A 21,341-nucleotide genomic window follows, 5' to 3' on the forward strand; every position below is an offset into this window, starting at 1 on the left:
CTCGTCCGTGCCCGTACGGCGGCTGCGCGGCGGGAGGGCGGACGGCACGGCCATGGAGCGCGGCGGCGACACGGCCGGGTGGCGGCTCCGCGCCACCGCCGCACAGCGCGACCGCCGCCGGCCGCCGCCGCGAGAGGACGGGGACCCCGGCGCGGGCGGCAAGAAGCGGGGCGGGCGGAGGCCGCTGCTGCCGCTGCCCGAGGCGCGGGGGGCGCCTCTGGTGCTGCTGTACCTGCTGGGGCTGCGGGCGCTGGCGCAGGTGTCGCACCGGCAGCTGCTGAGCCGCCCGCCCGCCGCCGCCGGACCCCGCGACTTCAGCGCCTCCCGCGCCAGGTACGGCGGGGCCGCCGGGCGGGAGGCGGCCGGGGTGGGTGGCGGTCCCTGGCAGAGGGGTCGTGTCGCGCTGTGCCCTGGCGAGTGCTCGGAGCTGATGGAGCAGCGCCTCCCCCATAGTTTAGTTCCAGTAGTCTCGTGTAGTGCTCAGTGGCTGGGAAAGCTTCAAGTTTTCAGTTGTTATGTCACCGAGACGTCGGGAAGACTAAAACTATCACTTGAATTTCAGTTTTGGAGTGTTAGCATCAGGTGTATGTCTTGATAAAAGTGTGCTTTTTCAGACATTCAGAAAAAGACATATACGCATATACAGAACCTCGCTAAAGGTAAAATCTTTAGCTTCTCCATTCACCCTTCTGCTTCTTTTTAAATTGATATGTTCAGATCAGAAAACCAATACCATGGCTTACTGTCATGGTAAATAGTTAAAAAGAAGAAGTCCTAATCAGGCCTATATTCCTATTACAAGTTACCATCTAACTGGCTTTAGCCTCTTCTGCCTGCCTTGAGTTTTGAAATAGAACCATCTACAAAAATGTTACAGTTGTAGATAAGTTACATACTAAATGTATTGATGCTTAAGTTTTAATTTATGTCTTACAGGGGATATCTTGACAACATTACAGCAATTGGGCCCAGAACAGTTGGAAGTCCAGAAAATGAAGTTCTTGCAGTTAACTACCTCTTAGAACAAATCAGGGAAATAGAAAGAGAAAGCACGGATGCTCACAAGATATCTGTAGACATACAGAGGCCCACAGGCTCCTTCAGCATTGACTTTTTAGGGGGCTTTACTAGTTACTATGCAAACATAACCAATGTGGTAGTAAAGCTGGAACCTCGCAATGGAGCTGAGCATGCAGTGTTATCCAATTGTCACTTTGATTCCGTACCAAATACCCCAGGTGGGTCCGTGTGTTTGTTCCATGTTTCTGTGTGTGACATGAGCTGCAGGGCTTGGCTCATGGATTTCTCCTACCAAGTAGCCATACTAGAATAATGCACGTGCCAACTAGTCAGCTTGGTCTCAGTGAAACTCATTGTTTAGAGTGACAGGTTGATCCTGTTAAACTCAGGATTTCACTCTCATTTTCTGGTAGGCAGTGATTTACAGATGCTTATCTAGATTTCTGGGAAGTTTGGATATATCTGCCTTTCTTGTACTTCACTGCTTATGCATATTTTTTATGTGCTGTTTCCACCCATCATCCAGGTCTTTTCATACTTCTGTACTGATTTAATCCTGGTTTTCCTTTCACAGGATGCTTTGTGCCAGAGATTATGCCCACACGCATTAACGAGTCTGTTTTCCCCTCCTTCTACTGGTATCTCAGATTTTCAGTCTGATATGCTTAAGATATGCCAGGTTTTTTTTTCTTTCCATATTCAAAGCTTCTATCTCAAAAGACTGTAGTCATCAAAGGCTGGAGTACTATTACCTTGATAGTGTGAATATATTTTACCTGCTGGTTTGATTGTCACTTTTGCGTACTCTCTTATTCTTGTTCCTCTATATTTTTAAAATCTAATCCTTTAAAATTGTTATTGCAGCAAGGGTGTAAACTGCTTTGTAAATTTATGGGTTTAACAAAGCTAGGAAGGTATGGATCTAAAACACGAAATCTGTTGTAACACTCAGCCACAGGTGTGTGCCTGTTATTACAGTTAAAAAACACCCACAGATGGCACTCACCAATGGTACAGCTTTTACTGGAGTTTCTTCATTTACATCCCACACAATATTTTATTTTTTTGGTGGCGAGCCTTCTGGTTTGTAGCACATGTGACTAGTCTTCATTGTTAAGGAAACAGTTGAGTGTTAGCTAGAGAAACAAAGCTTTTGCTGGACTCCTGCCTTTTTTCTGAACATAAATTGTGTATTGAACGTCTCTTTCTCAATTGTATTTGTACAACATGAGCTTCTAAATTTAGCTTAATAAATGCATGATTATTATACATGCTCTGTGACTGAGGAAATGCAGAGATGCTAATTACTGCATGTATAGTCTGTGTATGTCTACCAAGACTTAGAGTATTTCACAAGCATAGTACTATGATAATTAAAAATTGTTTTCAAATTGATGTCCTATGTAAGTTGTGTGTTGATTTCTGTGGATTATAAAACAGGATTATGTTTACATCAGTTATTTTCTTTGCAGTTACTCAGATACTAAAATATTTCACCAACCTTGCTTGGAAGTGCCAAAAACACAGGAGTGGTTTGTATAGGATTTTAGAGAAAACTGCAGAGGAGCCAGAAATCATCCTCTGTGCTTGTTCTTAATCACAAAGCAGCCTAGCCCTTTACAGCAGCAAGGAGCTGCTCTGCCTTTTGTTTTCTTAGTATGCCACTTGCACATTACCTAAGCAAGAGTCTTTTGTTCTCCCGTATTCTCTTAGCTATTTGCTTACAGCCCTTTTTTTCATTACCAGAAAGGTGGGCTTTTAACCAGAATCAGCATGACTCAAAGATCAGTGAGTAATACATTTGAGAATCACATAATAAAATATAATCTGCTTGTGGTGCTTATAGACACAAAATGTGTGAAGCAAATCTCAGTAAATAATTTATTTTAAAAAACAGAAAGATTATGTTCCTTGTGAAGAAAAAAACATAAACTCTGAAGTCCTAAAATATGTCTCTTGTTCTGATTCTACTACTCTTTAGTTTATATGGCCTATTTGATTATTTTCTGATAAACTTGACAGCAAAAACGTTCTTGAAATTATCATTGCAGACATGATGTGGTTTTCTTAGTTTAACGATATCTGCTGTAAAATCTGTGACAACCTCCTGTCAGTTTTGTTGTGTATGAGGTATTGGGGTATGTTTTCTCTGCAAGTTTGTGTAATAGTCTATGGCAGCATGGCTGCTTTTGTCAGATGTGTATCTCTTGAAGCCAGTAACTTTTATTTTTCTTAGCCTCACAGCAAGGTAGGTAAATTACTAACCTCACTGTAAACTATATGCATCTGCTGAGTTTTCAATACAGCATTTTAAATAAAATAATTCGATGTGGCTAAGAGCAGACTCCTGATAAACTGAGGTAGCAGTTAAGGTCCCTTTCAACTCAGAATGTTCTGTGGTATTTTGTGAAATTAGTGAAAACCTGTGACAATCAGGGCTTTAAATCAGGTATTTGGGTGGTGATCTATGGAAAGCTTTTGTCAGAACAAGGCCATAATTTCTGAGAAATAGGATAGAGAATTGTGTATTGGAAAGATTTCAAATTTACTTATTCTATGCAATAAACTAAAGCTAAAACCTAGACTAAGATTTATGTTTATATTAGGAATATGTTGTTTTCGTAGCAGATACTTCTTAAGTTTTGCCTGGTGACAAGCTTTGGAAAAGCTGCTCTTTTTTTTCTTTAATGTGTAAATTGAACATTTTGAGCAGCTAACAAGTGTACCTAAATAGCATGCTGACTCCTGAACTTGAGGAGTGTTGAACTTGTTGGCATCTCAGTGCATGTCAGCAACATCCGTGCAACCCAGGCCCACAGGAATGAGGTTTAAATTTCTGTTTTCTCCCAGATTTTATTTATTAGAGCAGGATAGGGAGGTGCTACAGCTTGCACCAAAGTGAGGGAAGTGGGAAAATGGGAGGCCTTGACTCAAAGATGGCTGCTTAATCAAGATAAAAAACCAGTGGGGCGTGGGAGGTGTGAGATTGTAGTTGGATGAGAAACTCAAAGACAACAGAGATTAGAGTGAAAGGGGTTTCTGCAAAGAAAGAAGGGTGGTGAAAAGCATCTGATCATGAAAATCTTTTATATAATGTTTACCTTATGGAGACTTTTAAAGGTGTGAATTCTGGTATTTCCTTAGCTTTATTTTGCAGTCTTAGCTTTATGTTACTTTGAGGTTTTGTCCTCCTAATTGAATGCATTGTAACAGTGTAGAGCACTTCAGGGTGACTTTTGTGGGAATGTATATTTCTTAAAATTTGAGAGTGCTGTCAATGAAAATTATATCCTTATTTGTTCATGTTGTATTTAGGAAAATAGATAATTATCACATTGCTTTCCTAGTAGCCTGGTTAGTCTGTTTCTCTTGAACAGTAGTGTTGAATCTGATGTCTTGTCATTCACTTGCCCAACTTCTGAATTTATTTTTTCTTTCATCTGTTGCTTTCAACTGGTATAGACAGAGGGCACAAGCAGCACCAAAAAATATACTAAAGCTTAACACAATTGTACTGCAGTTATATTAAAACTGCAATAGCATAAACCATTTTCTCTCTCTTGTTTTTGTTACAAATCTGTGTGTTTGTTGTAAGCCTTATTATTTTGCTGATTATTTTAAGGTGCCAGCGATGATGCTGTTAGCTGTGCGGTGATGCTTGAAATACTCAACACACTTTCAAAATCATCGCAGTCCCTGCAGCATGCTGTCATATTCTTATTTAATGGTGCAGAAGAAAATATTTTACAGGTGAGAATGTGCCAGAATTAAAAATTATACATCAAAGCAGTATATTAAAGCTCTTAACAAATGAAAGATGTAGCTTGTGTTTAATCTCTTGAAATATTCATTGATTACCTGTCTTTTCTGAGTAGAATGTGTATAATTTCAAAGGAAAGCATGCACTTGGATTAAGGATATTGTATATATTAGTTTAAATAGAAGACCTGCATTTTCTGCATCTCTTTGTGTTTTCTGCCTTTTGCCTTGAGTTATATGCAGTCTTGAATGATGGAAAATAACATTTAGGCTTGTCTGGTAGATATTTGACCTATATTTTTTTGTTTCCCCATCAAGGCTAGTCATGGCTTCATTACACAACATGAGTGGGCCAAGTCAATCAGAGCTTTTATTAACCTGGAGGCAGCAGGTGTAGGAGGAAAAGAACTTGTTTTTCAAACAGGTATGAGCTTGCATTGTGTCCAATTTCTACACTAGGATAATTTGATAATAAATTATGCAGACTTGAAGGAATATTGAAAATGACTCATAAGCAAAAGACAAGAGAACATCTGCGCCTTTTTCCCAGTCCTGTGCACCATTTAAATTGTTCTTAGTCTTTAGATAGTTACAGGCTAAAGCTCTACCACAGAAGTTGCTTCATAGGTGGGAAGCCTGTGGAGGGCAGAATAATAGAATTGGGTTTCCTTTTACTTTAGGATAAAAAGGAGAAAAGTGTTTTGGTAGTACATCTATCTTAACACTCATACTTTCACATGTTCTATTTATTTTTCACAGAAGTTCTTGTAAAATCTGGAAGATGTTGGCATTAGAACTCCATCTCATGCTCAGGAAGCAGCAAAACTTCTGTGTTTTGTAGGCTGCGGTTAGACCCGTGCCCCATCCTAGCTGGGCTGCAGACATTCTTGTCCTGATGAAGCCCTTAGGTGTTTACTTGCACTGAATGCTTTAGGGGGACAGACTTTTTTCTAAACAGTAGTACTGATGTGTGATACATGATGGATTAGAAGCTTGGCTAAAGGTTGTGACTTCTTAATTAATGCTAGGTCTTTTTGGCAGGCTTCTCTGCTCTGCCATTGTTGCTCTCCAACACGGGAGGCAACAGTGGCTTAGTTTTTCTCCCCTCAGGTGTAGCTAATTCTTTCTCTCAAGTGTGAGTCATTCATCCAACACAATTGTGCTTACTATATGCTCTGCGGGGCAAGAGTGTTAAATCTCCAGTGAGTTACTTTGTGTTATTTGTTACCATGAGAATGCATATCCTACCTGAAGTTCAAAATATATTTGCTGTGAATTTTCTGCTCATCTTTTGTTAGGACCTGAGAATCCTTGGTTGGTACAAGCGTATGTAGTTGCAGCCAAACATCCCTTTGCCTCTGTGGTGGCACAGGAAATATTTCAGAGTGGCATTATCCCAGCAGATACTGACTTCCGTATCTACAGGGATTTTGGCAATGTTCCAGGTATGTTATCAAAAGGCATGTCAATATACATTACATTTTTATAACAAGGACCCTCATCTCTGGTTGACTATTGAACATCCTCAAATTTGATCTGTCACACTGGGTGGGAATTTCCCTGTTCCTTTCCTAAGGAAAGAGTTTTTAGATTGAGTTTGTCATATAGTTTGCTAGGGATGTTTTTAGATGACTGGTGTTTTCCAGAAAGAAGCTTCCTGGTAGAAAAGTTTCTTGAAAATCAGGAAAATACTCCAGGAATTAACAGTACTCTATTAAGTATTCTGGTTTGAAACATTTTGGTACATGATGTTAATAACCTGCTTGCAGGAATGAAATGTCTGTACCTAATAGATAAAGCAAATTCATCTTCTTTAGAGATAGTGACATAGTCATTAATGCATTTTCATTTTCCTTGGGTTTTGTTTGGTTGGGGATTTTTATTGTTGTTGTTTTTTTGTTTTGTTGTTGTTGTTTTTGTTTGGTTGTCGTGGGTTGGTTTTTTTCCTTACTGGTGGTGGTGTTTTTTGGGGGGGATTTGGCTGTTGGTTTTTAGGGGGTTTTGGTGGGTTTTGTTTGTTTTTTTCCATAATCAAGGACTGGACAGAAGCTTTTTAGTTTTGTTAATCTGTGTGCAGCTTGCTCTCCTTTCTGTGGAGAATGAACCGTGGGAAAGAAATGTGAAATGTTCACTCAATGAACACAGTTCAAAAGACTGTAAATTTCTGTAAAGTCCTTGTTGTCCAGGACAGGTTGTCATTGGAGTCACTTTCAAGAAAAGTGATGTTTTTTAATTGATTATTGGTACAAAGCAGTTGTTCTGACATATTCTGTACTGTTCTGAAGTACGCTTCTCGTCTGAAAATAAAGTAGCTGATTTTGTACAATGTGTTCTTTGTTCAGAATCATACCTGGGTGGTAAATGATTTCTCACTGACCTCTGGGGTTTCTTTTATAAACCAATAAAAAATAATTAAGTTTAACAACTGGTTTGTTCCTCAGAATTGAGACCTAATTTGCTAAAAATTGTGAGAATTCAGATTGCAGGTAGCAGCTTTTTGCATATGCAGCTGAACAGGTGAATGGGATACACCGAATGTATAACTTATCAAGCAGAGGGTTTAACCTTTGGGTTTTGGTAAATACTTTTGTTTACACATTAGAAGTACAAAGAGCGCACCTGGTATTTTGAGAAGGTGCTCTGTAGTTTCACAGTACTGCTTTTTATTTCTTTTCAGCAGGAACATTTATTGAAGTGTTGCAAGTAAGCATTTGGCAAGCACCTTGTACATCTTGTACATGAGACTGAGATGATCTGGTGTTTTCATGTGTTTCTCCAGTTAGGTACAGATGTCCTGGGAATGGGTGCATGCAAAAGGACAGATACTTTAAAATATTTTAAAGCTGTTCTCTTTTAAAGACACTGGAAGTCCAGTTAGTTTTCCTTCTGTAAAGAAGACTACTTTGTTCATCTCTTAGGATAATGACTGGGTTACAAAGTAGAGCAGCATTTTCTGTAAAGTATATGGGAGGATTTCACGTATTTGTTTTGGGGTTTTAGGATTGTATAGATTTTAAAAATGCTGCTTTTCTTTTTGTAGGAATAGATTTGGCTTTTATTGAAAATGGCTACATTTACCATACAAAATATGACACATCAGACAGAATTTTGACAGATTCCATTCAGAGAGCAGGTTGGTATTTTAAGGATTCAATAATTTACCAAAGAGTAGTATTGTAGCTGCTTTTTCATTTTGCTGTAAGACTGCTGTAGTATAAATTAATAATTTTAATGACACATTTAATACATGTTGGTTGTGTTCTCAAGAACACAAAGAAAGAATTAACTGAATAGACACATTTTAAATAAAAAAGAAATATAGTTGGTCAGCTTGGGAAGATAAACTTTACCAGCATCTAGTGACATTAGATTCCCCAGTTGCTTTCAAATCAAAGTTATTGTCTCTCCATTGATACCTGATTATTCAGCATTCTGTGTTCCTTTTATCTCAGTAAGTCCCATTATTGGTTAATGTTTTTCATCAGAAGCTTTTGAGTAGTTTGGTGGAATAGAGACTGATCTACCAACAGAGATTTTTGGATTAGAATGAACCTCAGGCAAACTTATGTGGTAGCATGCAGACTGGGTAAACAGGATTTATTTTCTACAACAGGTTGTGCTCATAGCAGGCTATTTGACAGAATGCAGTAAAAAAAAATATGAAGAACTTTAATTTCCCAGGAAAAGCTAGCATAATCCTAAATGCCTCCAGGATTTTGACTATTTACTCTTCAAGTTCATACAGAAGCCAGCTTAGATGACCACCATGAATTAGGGTTTTAAACACTTCCTTGCACCAATTTAGCTGCAGGACAGAAAGTAATGCTTTTAAATTCCTGTTGGAAAGATGATTTTACTGGTCATGATGGTTATATGTAGAACTTGTCCCATTAAATATATGACAGATTAAAAAGAAAAATAGACAAACTTTACAGCCAGTAAGCACTTTTAATGGTCTAATAAAAGCAAAATCAAAGTTTAGAATGATTGCTCTCATTTGGCTGTGCTGTGTAAAAGCAAAAGGTGATTGGTTCCTGGAGGCTACAGAGTAAAATAGTGGTCTTGTCTTTACAGTCATGTAGGGAAGGAAAGGCAGGTAATTCATAGTCATGGAAACCTGGAGGGATCGCTTAGTAGTTAGGAAAGGATGAAGATTAGGAAATTATAAATTCTTCTCTGGGTTAGCCTTCAAGTCCAGTGCTAAATATCAGAAGTGAAGAAGAGTTTGTGGGCTGAAAGCTTGACTGTTGCCTTCACTGAGGTCATGTCTAAGTGCATGAGACTTCCCAGGTATACTTATTTTGACAGCTGGAAAGAATAACTCATGAAGATACTATTTGTATATTGTCAAATACCTGTTTGAGTATAATCATTTGTGTATTCATGCCTTTGCTGAGGATATTTCTATACAATTTTTCAGAATGGTTATATTAAAAATGCTGTGTGGTAATTTATTAACCTTGATATAATTATACTGTGCCTCTGCTCCTTTAATAGGTGACAATATTCTGGCTGTCCTAAAATACCTAGCTACATCAGAAAAGTTGGCTAAATCTTTTGAGTATCGACATGGAAATGTTGTGTTCTTTGATATACTTGGTTTATTTGTCCTGGCTTATCCTGCTCGTGTTGGCACAATTATGAACTATATTACATCAGCAATTGCTTTTTTTTATTTAAGCAAAAAAGTATTACAGCCAAAACCCAGAGGTAAGTCTAGGTGATTTTGGGTTTTGTTTGTTTGTTTGTTTGTATTTGGGGTTTTTTTTTAGGTGTGTTTTTGTTTGGTTTTTTTCGTCTTTTTTTTTTTGCTTTTTTGGTTTTTTAATTGCATTACTCATCAATAAATAGTAATTACAAGATGCAAAAGCGCAGGTGAAAAAGTGTTCAGGCCATTACAGCATCTGATTAGTTGAACTTCAGAAATAAATTTTAGGTGTGCAGCATGCCATAGGAGTTGCTTTGTGTTTAAATCTTGCATCTGAGTATTAATAATGGTGAAAGAATATGGTAGGCCTAGATGTCTAGCATTTATGAATCATGATTTTGTCTATTATCATTTCATGAAGGTTAAAATCTAATCTTTTAAAGATTTGGAAATTGAAAAAAAAAAGCCAAGTATCCATATTATGGGTTTTTTTTTTGTTAATTCAGATATGGTGTCAGAACCATGTTTCTTCAACACTTGTCTGTAGACAGGACCAAGTAAGGAAAAATAGGGAACATGACAGCAAAATTTAATAGAGTGTAAACCAACTTAAATCTAGTTAGACCTTCTTAGTATGTGTAGGAACATGCTTATTTAAAAGAAATAAGGCTTAAGAAATCACCCCCATCTTCTCCTCAAAATCCAGAATACATTTTTGGAGTAAGAAAATGTTACAAGAAAAGCAACTCAAATTTTTTGTTGTTCTTGGGGGGAATGAGGAGAGGGACTTGTGGGTTTTTTTGGTGGTTTGTTGGTTTGGTTTGGTTTTGTATTTTTTCAAGGGAGAGTTTTTATTTTGGTTTGGAGTTTTTTGGTTCGTTTTTTGTTGGGTTTCTTGTTGGGCTTTTCTGTATACTTAAAAGTGGAACCATGGCTCCACTGGCCCCCTAGTAAAATTTTTGCTAGAAAATTAAGAAAGCTGTAATCTGCAAAATACACCAGTATTCTGGGAATAAACATTGCAGCAGGGATGTTGCAAACAGACATGCAAAGAATTAGGCTAAGTGATGCAAACTATGCTGTTGAGATACCTTCACAGGGGATCCCTTTATTTTGGTCATTAAAGTAGTTACACTATGGGGTAACTAAAATTTTGATGATAGTCTGCAGTAGAATGCACGAGTATTGAATGAGACTTCTTTTTTCTTCTTTATAGCTGTTCATAACCTGAAGAAGTTACTGACTGCATTCAGCTTAACCCTGACAAGCTGGGTGTGCACACTGGTGGCAGTCCTTATGGTAGCAATGTTTGTCTCCTTCATTGGACGGGCTCTTTCTTGGTACACCCATTTCTATGTTTCTGTGTCTCTCTATGGCACTGCAGCTGCAGCTAAGCTCATTCTTGTGCACATGCTAGCCAAGAAGTTCTTCTACAAGGTAGGCAAGGCTTTGTTGTTATTGTTGAAGGGCAATGAGGTGTTTAATCTGTGGAAGATAAATTTGAGCTGCTAAAAAAAAGCAAAAAGTTTTTAGTATTTAAAGTGTCACTGTGAAAAATTGCTTCATCTAAACATAGACATTGTTCTGCTAAATCAGAGAGGTAAGAGCTATGTGATTTAAAGCAGCTTTGACCTTTAGGAGATGTTTCATAAAAAAGACAGGAGCCTTTGTGACTTAGGTCACAGCAACCCCAGGCAGTGCCACAGGCTGGGGCAGAGTGGCTGCAAAGCTGCCACAGGAAAAGGCCCTGGGGGTGCTGGTGACAGCAGCTGAACAGGAGCCAGCAGTGCCCAGGTGGCCAAGAAGGCCAATGGCATCCTGGCCTGTGCCAGCAATGGTGTGGCCAGCAGGAGCAGGGCAGGGATTGGCCCCCTGTACTCAGCACTGGTGAGGCCACACCTCAAATCCTCTGCTCAGTTTTGGGCCCCTCAGTACAAGAAAGTAAGTTTGGTGCTGGTCCAGAGAAGGGCAGTGGAGCTGGGGAAGGGTCTGGAGCACAAGTTCTGTGAGGAGCAGTTGAGGGAGCTGGAGTTGTTCAGGCTGGTGAAAAGGAGGCTCAGGGGGGACCTTCTCACTCTCTACAACTCTCTGAAGGGAGGGTATAGCCAGATGGGGTTTGGTCTCATCTCCCAGACAACCAGCAACAGGACAAGAAGAAATGTTAAATTATGCCAGGGGAGATTCAGATTAGATATTAAGAGACATTTCTTTATGGAAAGGATTATCATGCTCTGAAACAGGCTGCCCAGGGAAAGGGTTGGGTCACCATCCTTGGAGGTATTTAAAAGATGTGGCACTTAGGGACATGGTTTACCAGTGGTCTTGGCAGTGCAAGGCTTAGATCAAATGATCTCAAAGGTATTTTCCAACTTAAACAATTCTGTGATTATTCTGATTTATGGTTGTTTTGACCACAGCTGGAGATGTAACAGAGCTCTGTCTGTGTTCTTCTCTGCAATAGGTAAAAGTCATTTAGGCCCCTGCAAAGCTCAGTGAGGATTTGGTGTGTTACTTTTCCATTGCTGTCATTTGTCATGAGTACTGTCTGTTTACCTGTTTTGCTTAGGATTCTTTTTTATGGACTAACCAATGTGATTTAACGTGTGTAATAATTTCATAATTATGGATTATAACAGTCTCATATGGTTTTGTGTTAAATACGAATAATCTTGAGGTATCTGATAGATGACACTCCTCCAGGGCAGAAGTTGACTACTCAGGCCTGCTAGGTGAGGTTTTAGGTGCAGTAATATTTAGTCATTCAGCTTGCTGTTACTTATATTGTCTCGGCCATTTGGGTAGGTTTTGGGCAAGGGAATTTAGGAAGCCTTAGTTGTCATCCAAATACAAATGTTTGAAAAAGTTTTAAGAACTTCATGCCATTTGATTGTATGAAAAGTTCTGAGTGGATCCATTGTGTCTTTCTCTGGAAGTAGGTTTTTTGAAAGTTTTTGGGGAAGGGGAGTGTTAAGTGGTACACGTATCTTACTAAATGTATGTATTTTGTGTTTTCCCTTTGTGGAAAAGATGAGCCATTTATAAAATAGATGCAATGTTACCGTTTTCCAGTTGTCTGGATGAGCTGGTTGTTACTTTCATTAGCTGTTAAGACATTTCAGGCTCTGGGTCTACTTCATGGCTACTGATTGCCTAATCATCAGATCAGCCATCTGAAAATCAGAAGTGCTGCATGCTGTAGCTTGCACTACACTGTACAGTTAATGTTGCTTGCATTTGACTTAAAAGTTGCATAAAAATTTTGGAAGCCAGTTTCTTCCTTAACTATCAGAGGCAGATTCATGGCTCAACAACTTGTGAGTTGATAAGCTTTATGTTTTGAAATTGGTTTGGCAACTTTTATGTTTCTTCACTCTCCTCTTTTTTTTCCTTCTCACCCTGAAACTGAAGTAGGTGCTTTCTGATAACCATTGTTCATGCAAGCAGTCCCTTGTGCTACTAGCAGGATTTGCAGTTAGGAATCATGCCATGCAAACACTGCAGAATTGCCCATGTAATTTAAAAAAAAACCAAACCCAAAGCAAATCATATTTTTGATGGTTAAATTTCTTCCCCCCCCCCCGAAACATATCTGCTGTTGTCTCACATATTATGTCTTTTATTCAAAACAAGTAACATATTTTTATAAACAGACCTCTGAAGTGACAGCTTGTGGCATGACCTAAAGAGGGACCAATATAATATTTGTGCATTAATAACAGTGCTTGTGTAATAAGTCTTTTAATAGCTGTTCAAAAACAAGTTTACATTTTTAGGAGGTCCAGATAATTTTTCACCCATAAGTATTACACAGTTTTTTAATATGCTGTGTTACTTTTTTTAAAAAAGGCTCTATTTGCCTGAAACACTAGCCTTGTGTATTCTTTGGGATTGTCATTTGTACATTGCCTTCCTCCTTCTTCCCCAGCCTGTGTAATATCTTTTTCAAGTTATTTCAGCAGATTTAGAAAATTAATAAAAAACTTATACTGTCATGGATAATTCTTTATGGTAAGAGGATGGTGAGATGGTGCTATTCAAAATTGTTTTGCCCAAGGAAAACAATTGTATACAAGGAATGTGGATTTTTTTATGTGTTCTCATGAGATGGGACCTATGGAATGTGCACAGTAATGAAATGTTTTTACTTCTTTTTGTTACAGAATGTGAATGAGCAGTTCCTGGGAGATGTTTTTTTTGACGCCTCATTGATGATTTGGTCCATAGCATTGGCTGTGATGACTCACATGGGCCTTTGTTCAGCATTCATTTGTACATTGTGGGTAGCATTTCCTTTACTCACTAAGCTGATGATCCACAAGGAATTCAGCCAAAAAGGTATGGATTTTGAGGGGTAGATATGATGTTTCTAAACTTGTACCCCTACTCTTATTTAAGCAAAAGAAATCGCAAACATTGACTTTGAGTAATCAAATTAACTAAGTCACATTTTTGTAATGAAAAAAGTGTTCTTGAACTAAAGACAGTTTGAAAGTGTGAGAAGCTTTAAAAAAATACACTGAAAAACATCCCAGGTCTCAGGCTGTAAGAACAGTATGTGACTATATTAATAAGTGATCAGAATTTTGATGAACAGTAAGGTTCATAAAAATATAATAATATTTAAATGATGCTTGGGACAGTAAATGTTTCAAATTTTTTTTGTAATACAAGATTAATTTTGTGGTGGTTTTGAAAATTATACTGGTGTTAGCTGTGCAAAATGAGATCGTCCCATATCCATGTTAGGGATGAGGACCAGAATTGTGTATTGGGACTTGCAGCAGTATATCCTTGTGGATATTTCAATAAAGTTGTGTGTTTATGTCCTAAGCTTCTATTTTTTTGTTTTTTCCTGTTCTGTATAGGTGCCACAATAAAGTTTATTGCGATGTACATGCTGGGGATGTTTGTTCCCTATCTGTATATGCTGTATCTTAGTTGGACTGTGTTTGAAATGTTTACACCTGTCATGGGACGAAGTGGTTCAGAAATTCCACCAGATATGGTGTTGGCAGGATTTATTGTGATCTTCACTGTAATCCTGTCTTCCTATTTTGTAAGTAGAATTTGCAAATGTTGTTTAAAACCCTGGAGCTTTCTCTATAGTTTAGAATAAGATGTGCTTTTTAATTAATACTGGAAGTTAGTGATAGTTTGACAGTATCTTAAACATTACAGGGAAGTTCTAGAACATATGTCAAAGATTCCACAGTTTGTGTTAGTCAAAGAAAGATCATTGAAGAAGAGCTTATATTGCTCTATGGTGATGTAGTACAGACTGATGTAAAATACGAAATGTAATGCCAAATTTTGAGTAGAGATTGAGTAGAGATTTGATTTAGGTGTAATATATGACTGAACAATATGTATACAAACTTCAAAAAGAATACTCAGATTTGTGGGTTTTTTCTGCTGCCATAGGACCTGGAAAAATTGGTTTGTTGGTTGGTTGTTTTTTTTTTTGTTGGCAGATGTTTTAAAAACAAGAAAATTTTGAAAGTTCCAGGAACTACTCACTTTATTTCTTTTTAAAAAAGAAATCATCTTAAAAATACTAGTTCTAAATACTGAGATTAAAAAGACATAATTGCAAGTATCACCTCACAAAGACACTTCTTTTTAATGTACCTTCAGTTCGATAATTGAATTTTAGAATTATGCAAGTAGTGTTTTATATTTATATGTTGCAGTTTTATAACTGGACTGTTTTTTTTATTCTCTAGATTAACTTCATTTACCTTGTCAAAAGTACAAAAACGACGCTAGTAACTTTAACTACTGTGTTTGTAGTCACTCTGATTCTCGTTTGTAGTGGAATCTTCTTTCCTTACAGTTCTGATGCAGCTAATCCAAAGCCTAAGCGAGTCTTTCTCCAGGTAAGAAAATGTCTGCATGTTGTATGACCTCTTTTGGTTGCAAGAATGTTTAGTTTTTTCAAGGCTTAATATCCCCTTTCTTTCTTGGTTTAAAAGCTCTAATGATTATTCTTGGTTTTGAAACAATTGATAATGTTCCTCTTGTTCACTCTGTGTTCAGCTCACCTTTGTCAGAAGAGCATGGGGTTTTAGCGAGGTTTAAGTAGGTGAATTATATAACAAATGGTAATTTAAAAAGTGAATATGGTTTGACGTGGGCTAAAACAGTCATCTTCTGATAGTGTTTTTATGATATGTTTTTTATCTGAGTAATTCTTGCATTTACATTCATAAATACTCAGATACATGTTCAGTGCTGAAAAGCCTACTGAAAATGCAGTAGACCTTAAGGTATTTCAGACCTTAAGGCTGTTTCAGAATCACCTATGGCTCTTGCAAACTCCAGAGGCTCCATTATCTTTCTGTGTTTGTTTTTTTTTTTTTTCCTTCTAGCATACGAGCAGAAGATTTCATGATCTAGATGGAAATGTGGTTAAAAGTGACTCTGGTATATGGATCAATGGGTTCGATTATAATGGAATATCTCACATAACACCCCATGTACCTGAAATCAATGACACCATTAGAACTCCATGTGAGGAGCAGGCTCCCTTCTGTGGCCTTCCTTGGATTCTGCCAGTCCATTTCATGTTCCGGTTTGTGTGAACTCTGCCTCATTTGAGCACTTTACTGCAAAGTACAGGGGTCATTTATGCAATTTCACTTACATAAGGGAGGAAAAACTAAGGATAATCTTGGTCTAAAAGTAAATAATCCTTCGTCTGTGTCTTCTGCCGTGGGTCTGCTGCAGGAGCTGTAGAAGTGAATGTGTGGAAATTAGATGTAGGCACCAGAGGAGAAAAAGGTGAAGGGGGGGCCTCCTAAAGGGCAGTTCAGAGGAGGAGGATATATATCTTCTCCCTTGTTCCCTTCCTTCACTGCAGCTGACAGCAGAGGATGTTTAGAGTAGCAGGTCTCTACAGAAGGAAACCAGCTGCTGTGGCTGTTTCTCACACCACAAGAATCTTGAGAGCAAAAGTTTATCTGTTTGAAGGTGAAAATGTTCTCACTTGTTTGTTTTGTAATTTAAGGCAGATGAAGGTAATTAATTGACACACTAGTGACAATTTTTCTCTTAATATGACCTTTAAATATTTGTCTGGCCAAAAGCTGATTTTACCTGTCTTCTGCTAGAATCAACATCTTTTGAATATTTCATGTAGCAGCAGCACAGTCAGCTTTACTATGGAGAAACTTCTTGTCTTCTGACCTCAGGGTGTTGCATTGAGAATAACATGAAACTTTTTTTTCTCCACAGGAAAAACTGGTATCTTCCTGCTCCAGAAATTTTGCCAAGAAGCCCCATTCAGTTTAAACTTCTGTCCAAGAAGCTGATGCCTTGGAATTCTGTGAGGTTAAGCTTTGAAGTATCTGGTGAGTGACTGAAGCTTCTGGTTTATGATTTGTGTTTATTTTTATGCCCATAATAAATCAGGCTTTGACTCCAGTACTGCAGGTTCTAGTGCAGTTCCCAAGATAGTGAGCTTTCTCAGATTAGCATGAATTAATTCAGTTTCATAGCACACTAGAAACTGTGAGTAGTTTTATAAGAAGAGAAATAAGTCTTGCAGTTCTTATTTCTGTGACTGGTAACTTCATCTGTCTTGAGTAAGTCTTGATTTTACAGAAGGTCCTTTCTAAGCTGGGTCTTGTAGTATTTTATATGTTAGTATGTATAAGTCTTTTTTATATTTATTATTATAAAATGTCCTGTGTTCCTCTGTTACCTTAACATCACACTTATCCCAGTGCTTACGAAAAATTGGAGCATCTTCTGTATAGAAGACATTTCTGTTGTGCTTTGGAAGACATGAATAGTAGCTCAAGGATGCCCTGCTGTTCCAAGGGAAAGCAGGTGGTTACTCTGCCTCTGCCTGTTGATCCCTGTGGACACATTTCTGTCCCTGCAGGCCCAAGCCACATGTCCCTGTACGTGCGGCCGCGCGTGGGCTCTGCGCTGTCCCGCTGGTCCCTCGGGGATGGAACGCCGGTCGCCAGCCTGGGGGGAGACTACTTTGTGTTCTACTCCCATGGGCTGCATGCAGCTCCCTGGCACTTCTGGGTGGAACTGACGGTGAGTGCGGCACTGCTGGAAACTGGTGATGCCTTGGTCCACCCTCTTCCCACCACGGCTGCATTCCTGTGTGAAAAGTGTCACTGTAACTTCCTAATGCTTTGGTTTATTTGGTAGATCTTAATTCTAGTATCCTTCTTTTGATAGGTCAGCTTTATACATCAGCTCCCATGTATTTCCCATGATAGTCCACCAGCTTCTAAACAGCCAAGGGAAAAATACTTTTCTTGTCTGCATGGTCTTTGATTATAAGTTTTGATTTCTCTGATCTTCCCCTCACAGTTCCTGAAGTTTTATCCTTACTACTTTTTATTATTATGAGTAGTTCTCTTTCCCTTTCTTTTCTCTTGTTTGCTTGGTTTTGGGGAATTATAGAATCCTTGGTGGAAAATGTACCTGTCCTGAAGCTGAAGAGAGCTGTAAAACCTTTGTTTTCTAAATTTTCTTTTGCATTATTTTCAGCTGGAAGCAAGGCTTCCAGCCTTCCTGTTTGAGTGGGATTCGACTCAACAAATTATAGCTCTCACCCTATAACTTTATGTCCTGCTTCCACCTAAGCTTCTACTCAGCCTTTGCCCTAAGCAGCCCAGGCCTAGCCTTCCACTGAACCCACCTAATCTCAGCCCTACCATGTTTAGAGAGCATAGTACTGTCCATCTATTATCTATCTGCCTCCCCACCCTTCTAACTTGCAAAGGAATAATTTTTTGCAGACCTGTATGTTTTTAGTATAGGTTTAGCAGTATGTTTTTGTATGTATGTTTTTACTTTAGGTTTAGCACTTATCCTTTGAGTAAATATTACAAGTATCTTTGAAAAGTCAGAAAGCCCATTTTTCCTTCCTGCACCAGGCAGTCTAAACACAAATAATCCTCAAAGGGTACTCAGTAAGGTAGATTGGAGTCTCAAGTGTGACAAGCCTTGTGAGCCAGATAGAGGCAAAGCTAGGCAGAAGGGGATTTGCTGTAGAAGGATCAGTGTAAACACTGTGTTGGAGTCCATGTCTTGATTTGTCAGCAAAACAGACAAACACTGAAGCAGGAGCATGTGGAAGCTGTGTAACACATCAGAGGCACTGTGATCTAAACATCTGGTTGCCAGTTCCTTTCAAATTGAACTCGTCATGTAATCAGACTGATATGTTGAAGATAGGGAGTGTTTTAACACAGAAGACAAAGAACTGCAGGATGGACAAAGAACTGCAGGACAGATACTGTCTATAGAAAACTACATCTGAATTGATATATGTTGAAGTGTCAGGAACAATCATAAAGACTGTGTTGTCCTTTTCTCATTTTCAGGCCCCAGAGAAGCATTCTGATGGAATAGTCTCCCTTGCCATAGCAGCACATTACTTTTTTGGAGAAGATCAAAAGTCACCTCAACTCTATGCCTTACTGGAGAGGTTTCCAAACTGGACGTTTTCTTCTGGCTGGTCCTGTACCTATGATCTTTTTGTCTTTTAATTTTGACAGCAATGCTGCAGGGCTGATAGGGTTATCTCTGATGCAGCATGCCCTTATGGCAAGCACTTTCTAACAAGATGCCAGAGACTTCAGCAAGAATTTAAAATACTTCAGCAAATGCGTTTCTTTGGCAGTTTGACTGTTTAAAGACTACTGCTATCTTGGGGATATAATGATACTTTTCTGAATGCAGTTCACCTTGGCTCTTCCACTGAAGTGGCAGTTTGGCTAGTGGGTTTCTTAAAATGAAAACTACACTTGACGAGGTAATATTAGCATAATAAATAGTGGCAATTGTAATGGGAGGGCTTCATGGAATTATTTTGATACTGTGTAAAATACAACTGTACTTGACTGATATATGGAGTATCACCTACCAATCCTATCCGTCCTACTCAAGTCTGATCTCCAGCTAGAAGGTGTTTGTTCCTGTGGAAGCACGGCAGAGGTGGCAAAGTCCCAGGCATTACTTTTGTCACTGGATGAAGTCACTGATAGCTGTGGTACTCATGTTGGTTGCATTGAGTCCTTGGCAAATGCACAATGCAGAGAAATCAATATTATGATGGGACATGGTAATTGTTTATCCAAATTGTATGTTTCTGTTAAAAAACTTAGTCCTACCCCTTTTCCTGTCTTTCTGGTGTTACAGCATGAGTGGCTAAATTCAACCTAACTACCATCTTGTGGTTTTGTTCCTGTTGGGATCTTTCACTATCAGCACATGAGCATGTGACTTGCTCTCTCATACATGAGAGTGCTAAGTCCTTACTCCTTTAAGTGGATGTCTTATAATTAACCTACTCTAAATTTTTAGTTTCCTTCCAATTTATTAGAATTGGGTAATTTTGGTATCTCCTCTGGAGAAACTTTCGGTAGTGTGTCAGTATTGCACTTGCTAATACATTTTACTATTTCTTAAAATAAAGTTTCCTTTCCTTAAGGAAAAGCACCTAAAAGAGTAATCTTGAAAAGATGTCTAATATTCTGGATTGCTCTTATTTTATTTTCATAGGATGGATTTTTATAAATGTCTGTGTTTTAGAGTATCTTCCAATTTTAATTGGCAAGCTTTGAAACCAGAAGCTACTGACCTCTTTTTTATACTTACCATCTTTTTGGGGTTTTTTAGTGCAGTGGTTAATAGTTAAGGGTAATTTTTGAAATTCAAAGAACTTGATATATCTGAAGGAACTTAATGGTTTTTTCCAAATTATATATAAAACATTTGGCTATATCAATATCACACTACAAATTTAAATAGTTAATCTCATGAGTATTGCCTAATGTCATGCAGAGCAGATTTCGTGCAGGCATCATTTCGAGTAGAAACATGCTAGTACTGATAAGTTTGCAGAGCACATGAAAGAAAATTGTGTGACAGTTAATTTGTGTGAGCTGTGATGGATAACAGATCTTCAGTCAGGTATTTTTCCTTTAGATTGTTCTGTAGTAGTGTGTAATAGTGGAAGGAACCAGTTTCATTGGTTGGTCAAGGGACATTAACAGAGATTGTCAACTAACTCATGAACTAGGGTAAGAGGTTTAATTACTGTAATCATAATGAACTGGCCATCAGTATCTTAAAACCTGGGGGTTTATACATTAATGTGCATTAATCATCACTTGATTGTATCTGATTTGAAAGTACAATCCCTGTATTATTTAAAAGTGCTATTAATGATTTGAAAATCAGAGTTATAAACTAAAACTCCTGTGTCTTGAATCTCAACGAATGTGTTGTACTGTACTCTAGCTGATGCACAGCTAGTTAACTAAAGCTGCACTGATATTTACCATCTTTCTTAGTTTTGAGTTTTGTGTTTTCCTTATGATTTAAAGCTTTGGAAGTGCTGTGTGAAGAATTCATATGGGGAGCCAAAAATATAAAAATGCCTGTTGGCAATCTGAAACTTTAAGTGAAGCAATAACTTCTGCTGTCTCAGGATTTAATCCTTGTTACATAAATTTATTATGAGGTATATCTGGTTTGTTGCAAGTTTCTGTCTTTGTAAATAAAAGCAAAACTTGATTGGTGACACTTGATTTTTAGCATGATTAAAGGCTATATATTTGCGTTTCCATTCATTGCAGTAATGTTTTACTTGAACTTGGGGTAGAAATACTGCTAAGAGCAGTATAATACTGCTGGGTTAGACAGCTGGTGTTAGAGCTGTGTGGAAGATAAGCTTGGCCAAAGAATGCAAAAATCATCTGAGTTGAGAAAAGTCAAAATGGGAATTCTGGTTGGTTTCCTGGAGAGGGTGGTTTTTGAAAAAGATGTGATACAGAGGAGTCACTGGGAGCCAAGCTAAGTGCTCTTTGCAAAATTGATGGTTGAGACCAGTTTTATTGTTAATCTAAGACAAAAAAAGAGGATGAGAAAATTCTCTGTTTGT

The 21,341-nt window shown here is 38.3% G+C and overlaps 1 protein-coding gene across 1 annotated transcript; it reads left to right on the forward strand.

Moving 5' to 3' along the window:
* Positions 1-21,026, forward strand: ERMP1 (endoplasmic reticulum metallopeptidase 1). The gene is made up of 15 exons (XM_071425067.1): positions 1-333; positions 937-1,238; positions 4,643-4,770; positions 5,098-5,203; positions 6,078-6,224; positions 7,820-7,912; positions 9,277-9,489; positions 10,644-10,864; positions 13,588-13,762; positions 14,293-14,483; positions 15,151-15,303; positions 15,796-15,998; positions 16,661-16,776; positions 17,313-17,476; positions 18,778-21,026. The coding sequence occupies exons 1-15, from the start codon at positions 53-55 to the stop codon at positions 18,940-18,942; spliced, it is 2,658 nt and encodes an 885-aa protein (XP_071281168.1). The 5' UTR covers positions 1-52; the 3' UTR covers positions 18,943-21,026.
* Positions 21,027-21,341: the final 315 nt, after the last annotated feature.

Source organism: Agelaius tricolor, unplaced genomic scaffold, assembly GCF_023055355.1.
Source record: "Agelaius tricolor isolate 1412-34295 unplaced genomic scaffold, bAgeTri1.0.p SCAF_4, whole genome shotgun sequence".
In the NCBI taxonomy this organism is placed as follows: Eukaryota; Metazoa; Chordata; class Aves; order Passeriformes; family Icteridae; genus Agelaius; species Agelaius tricolor.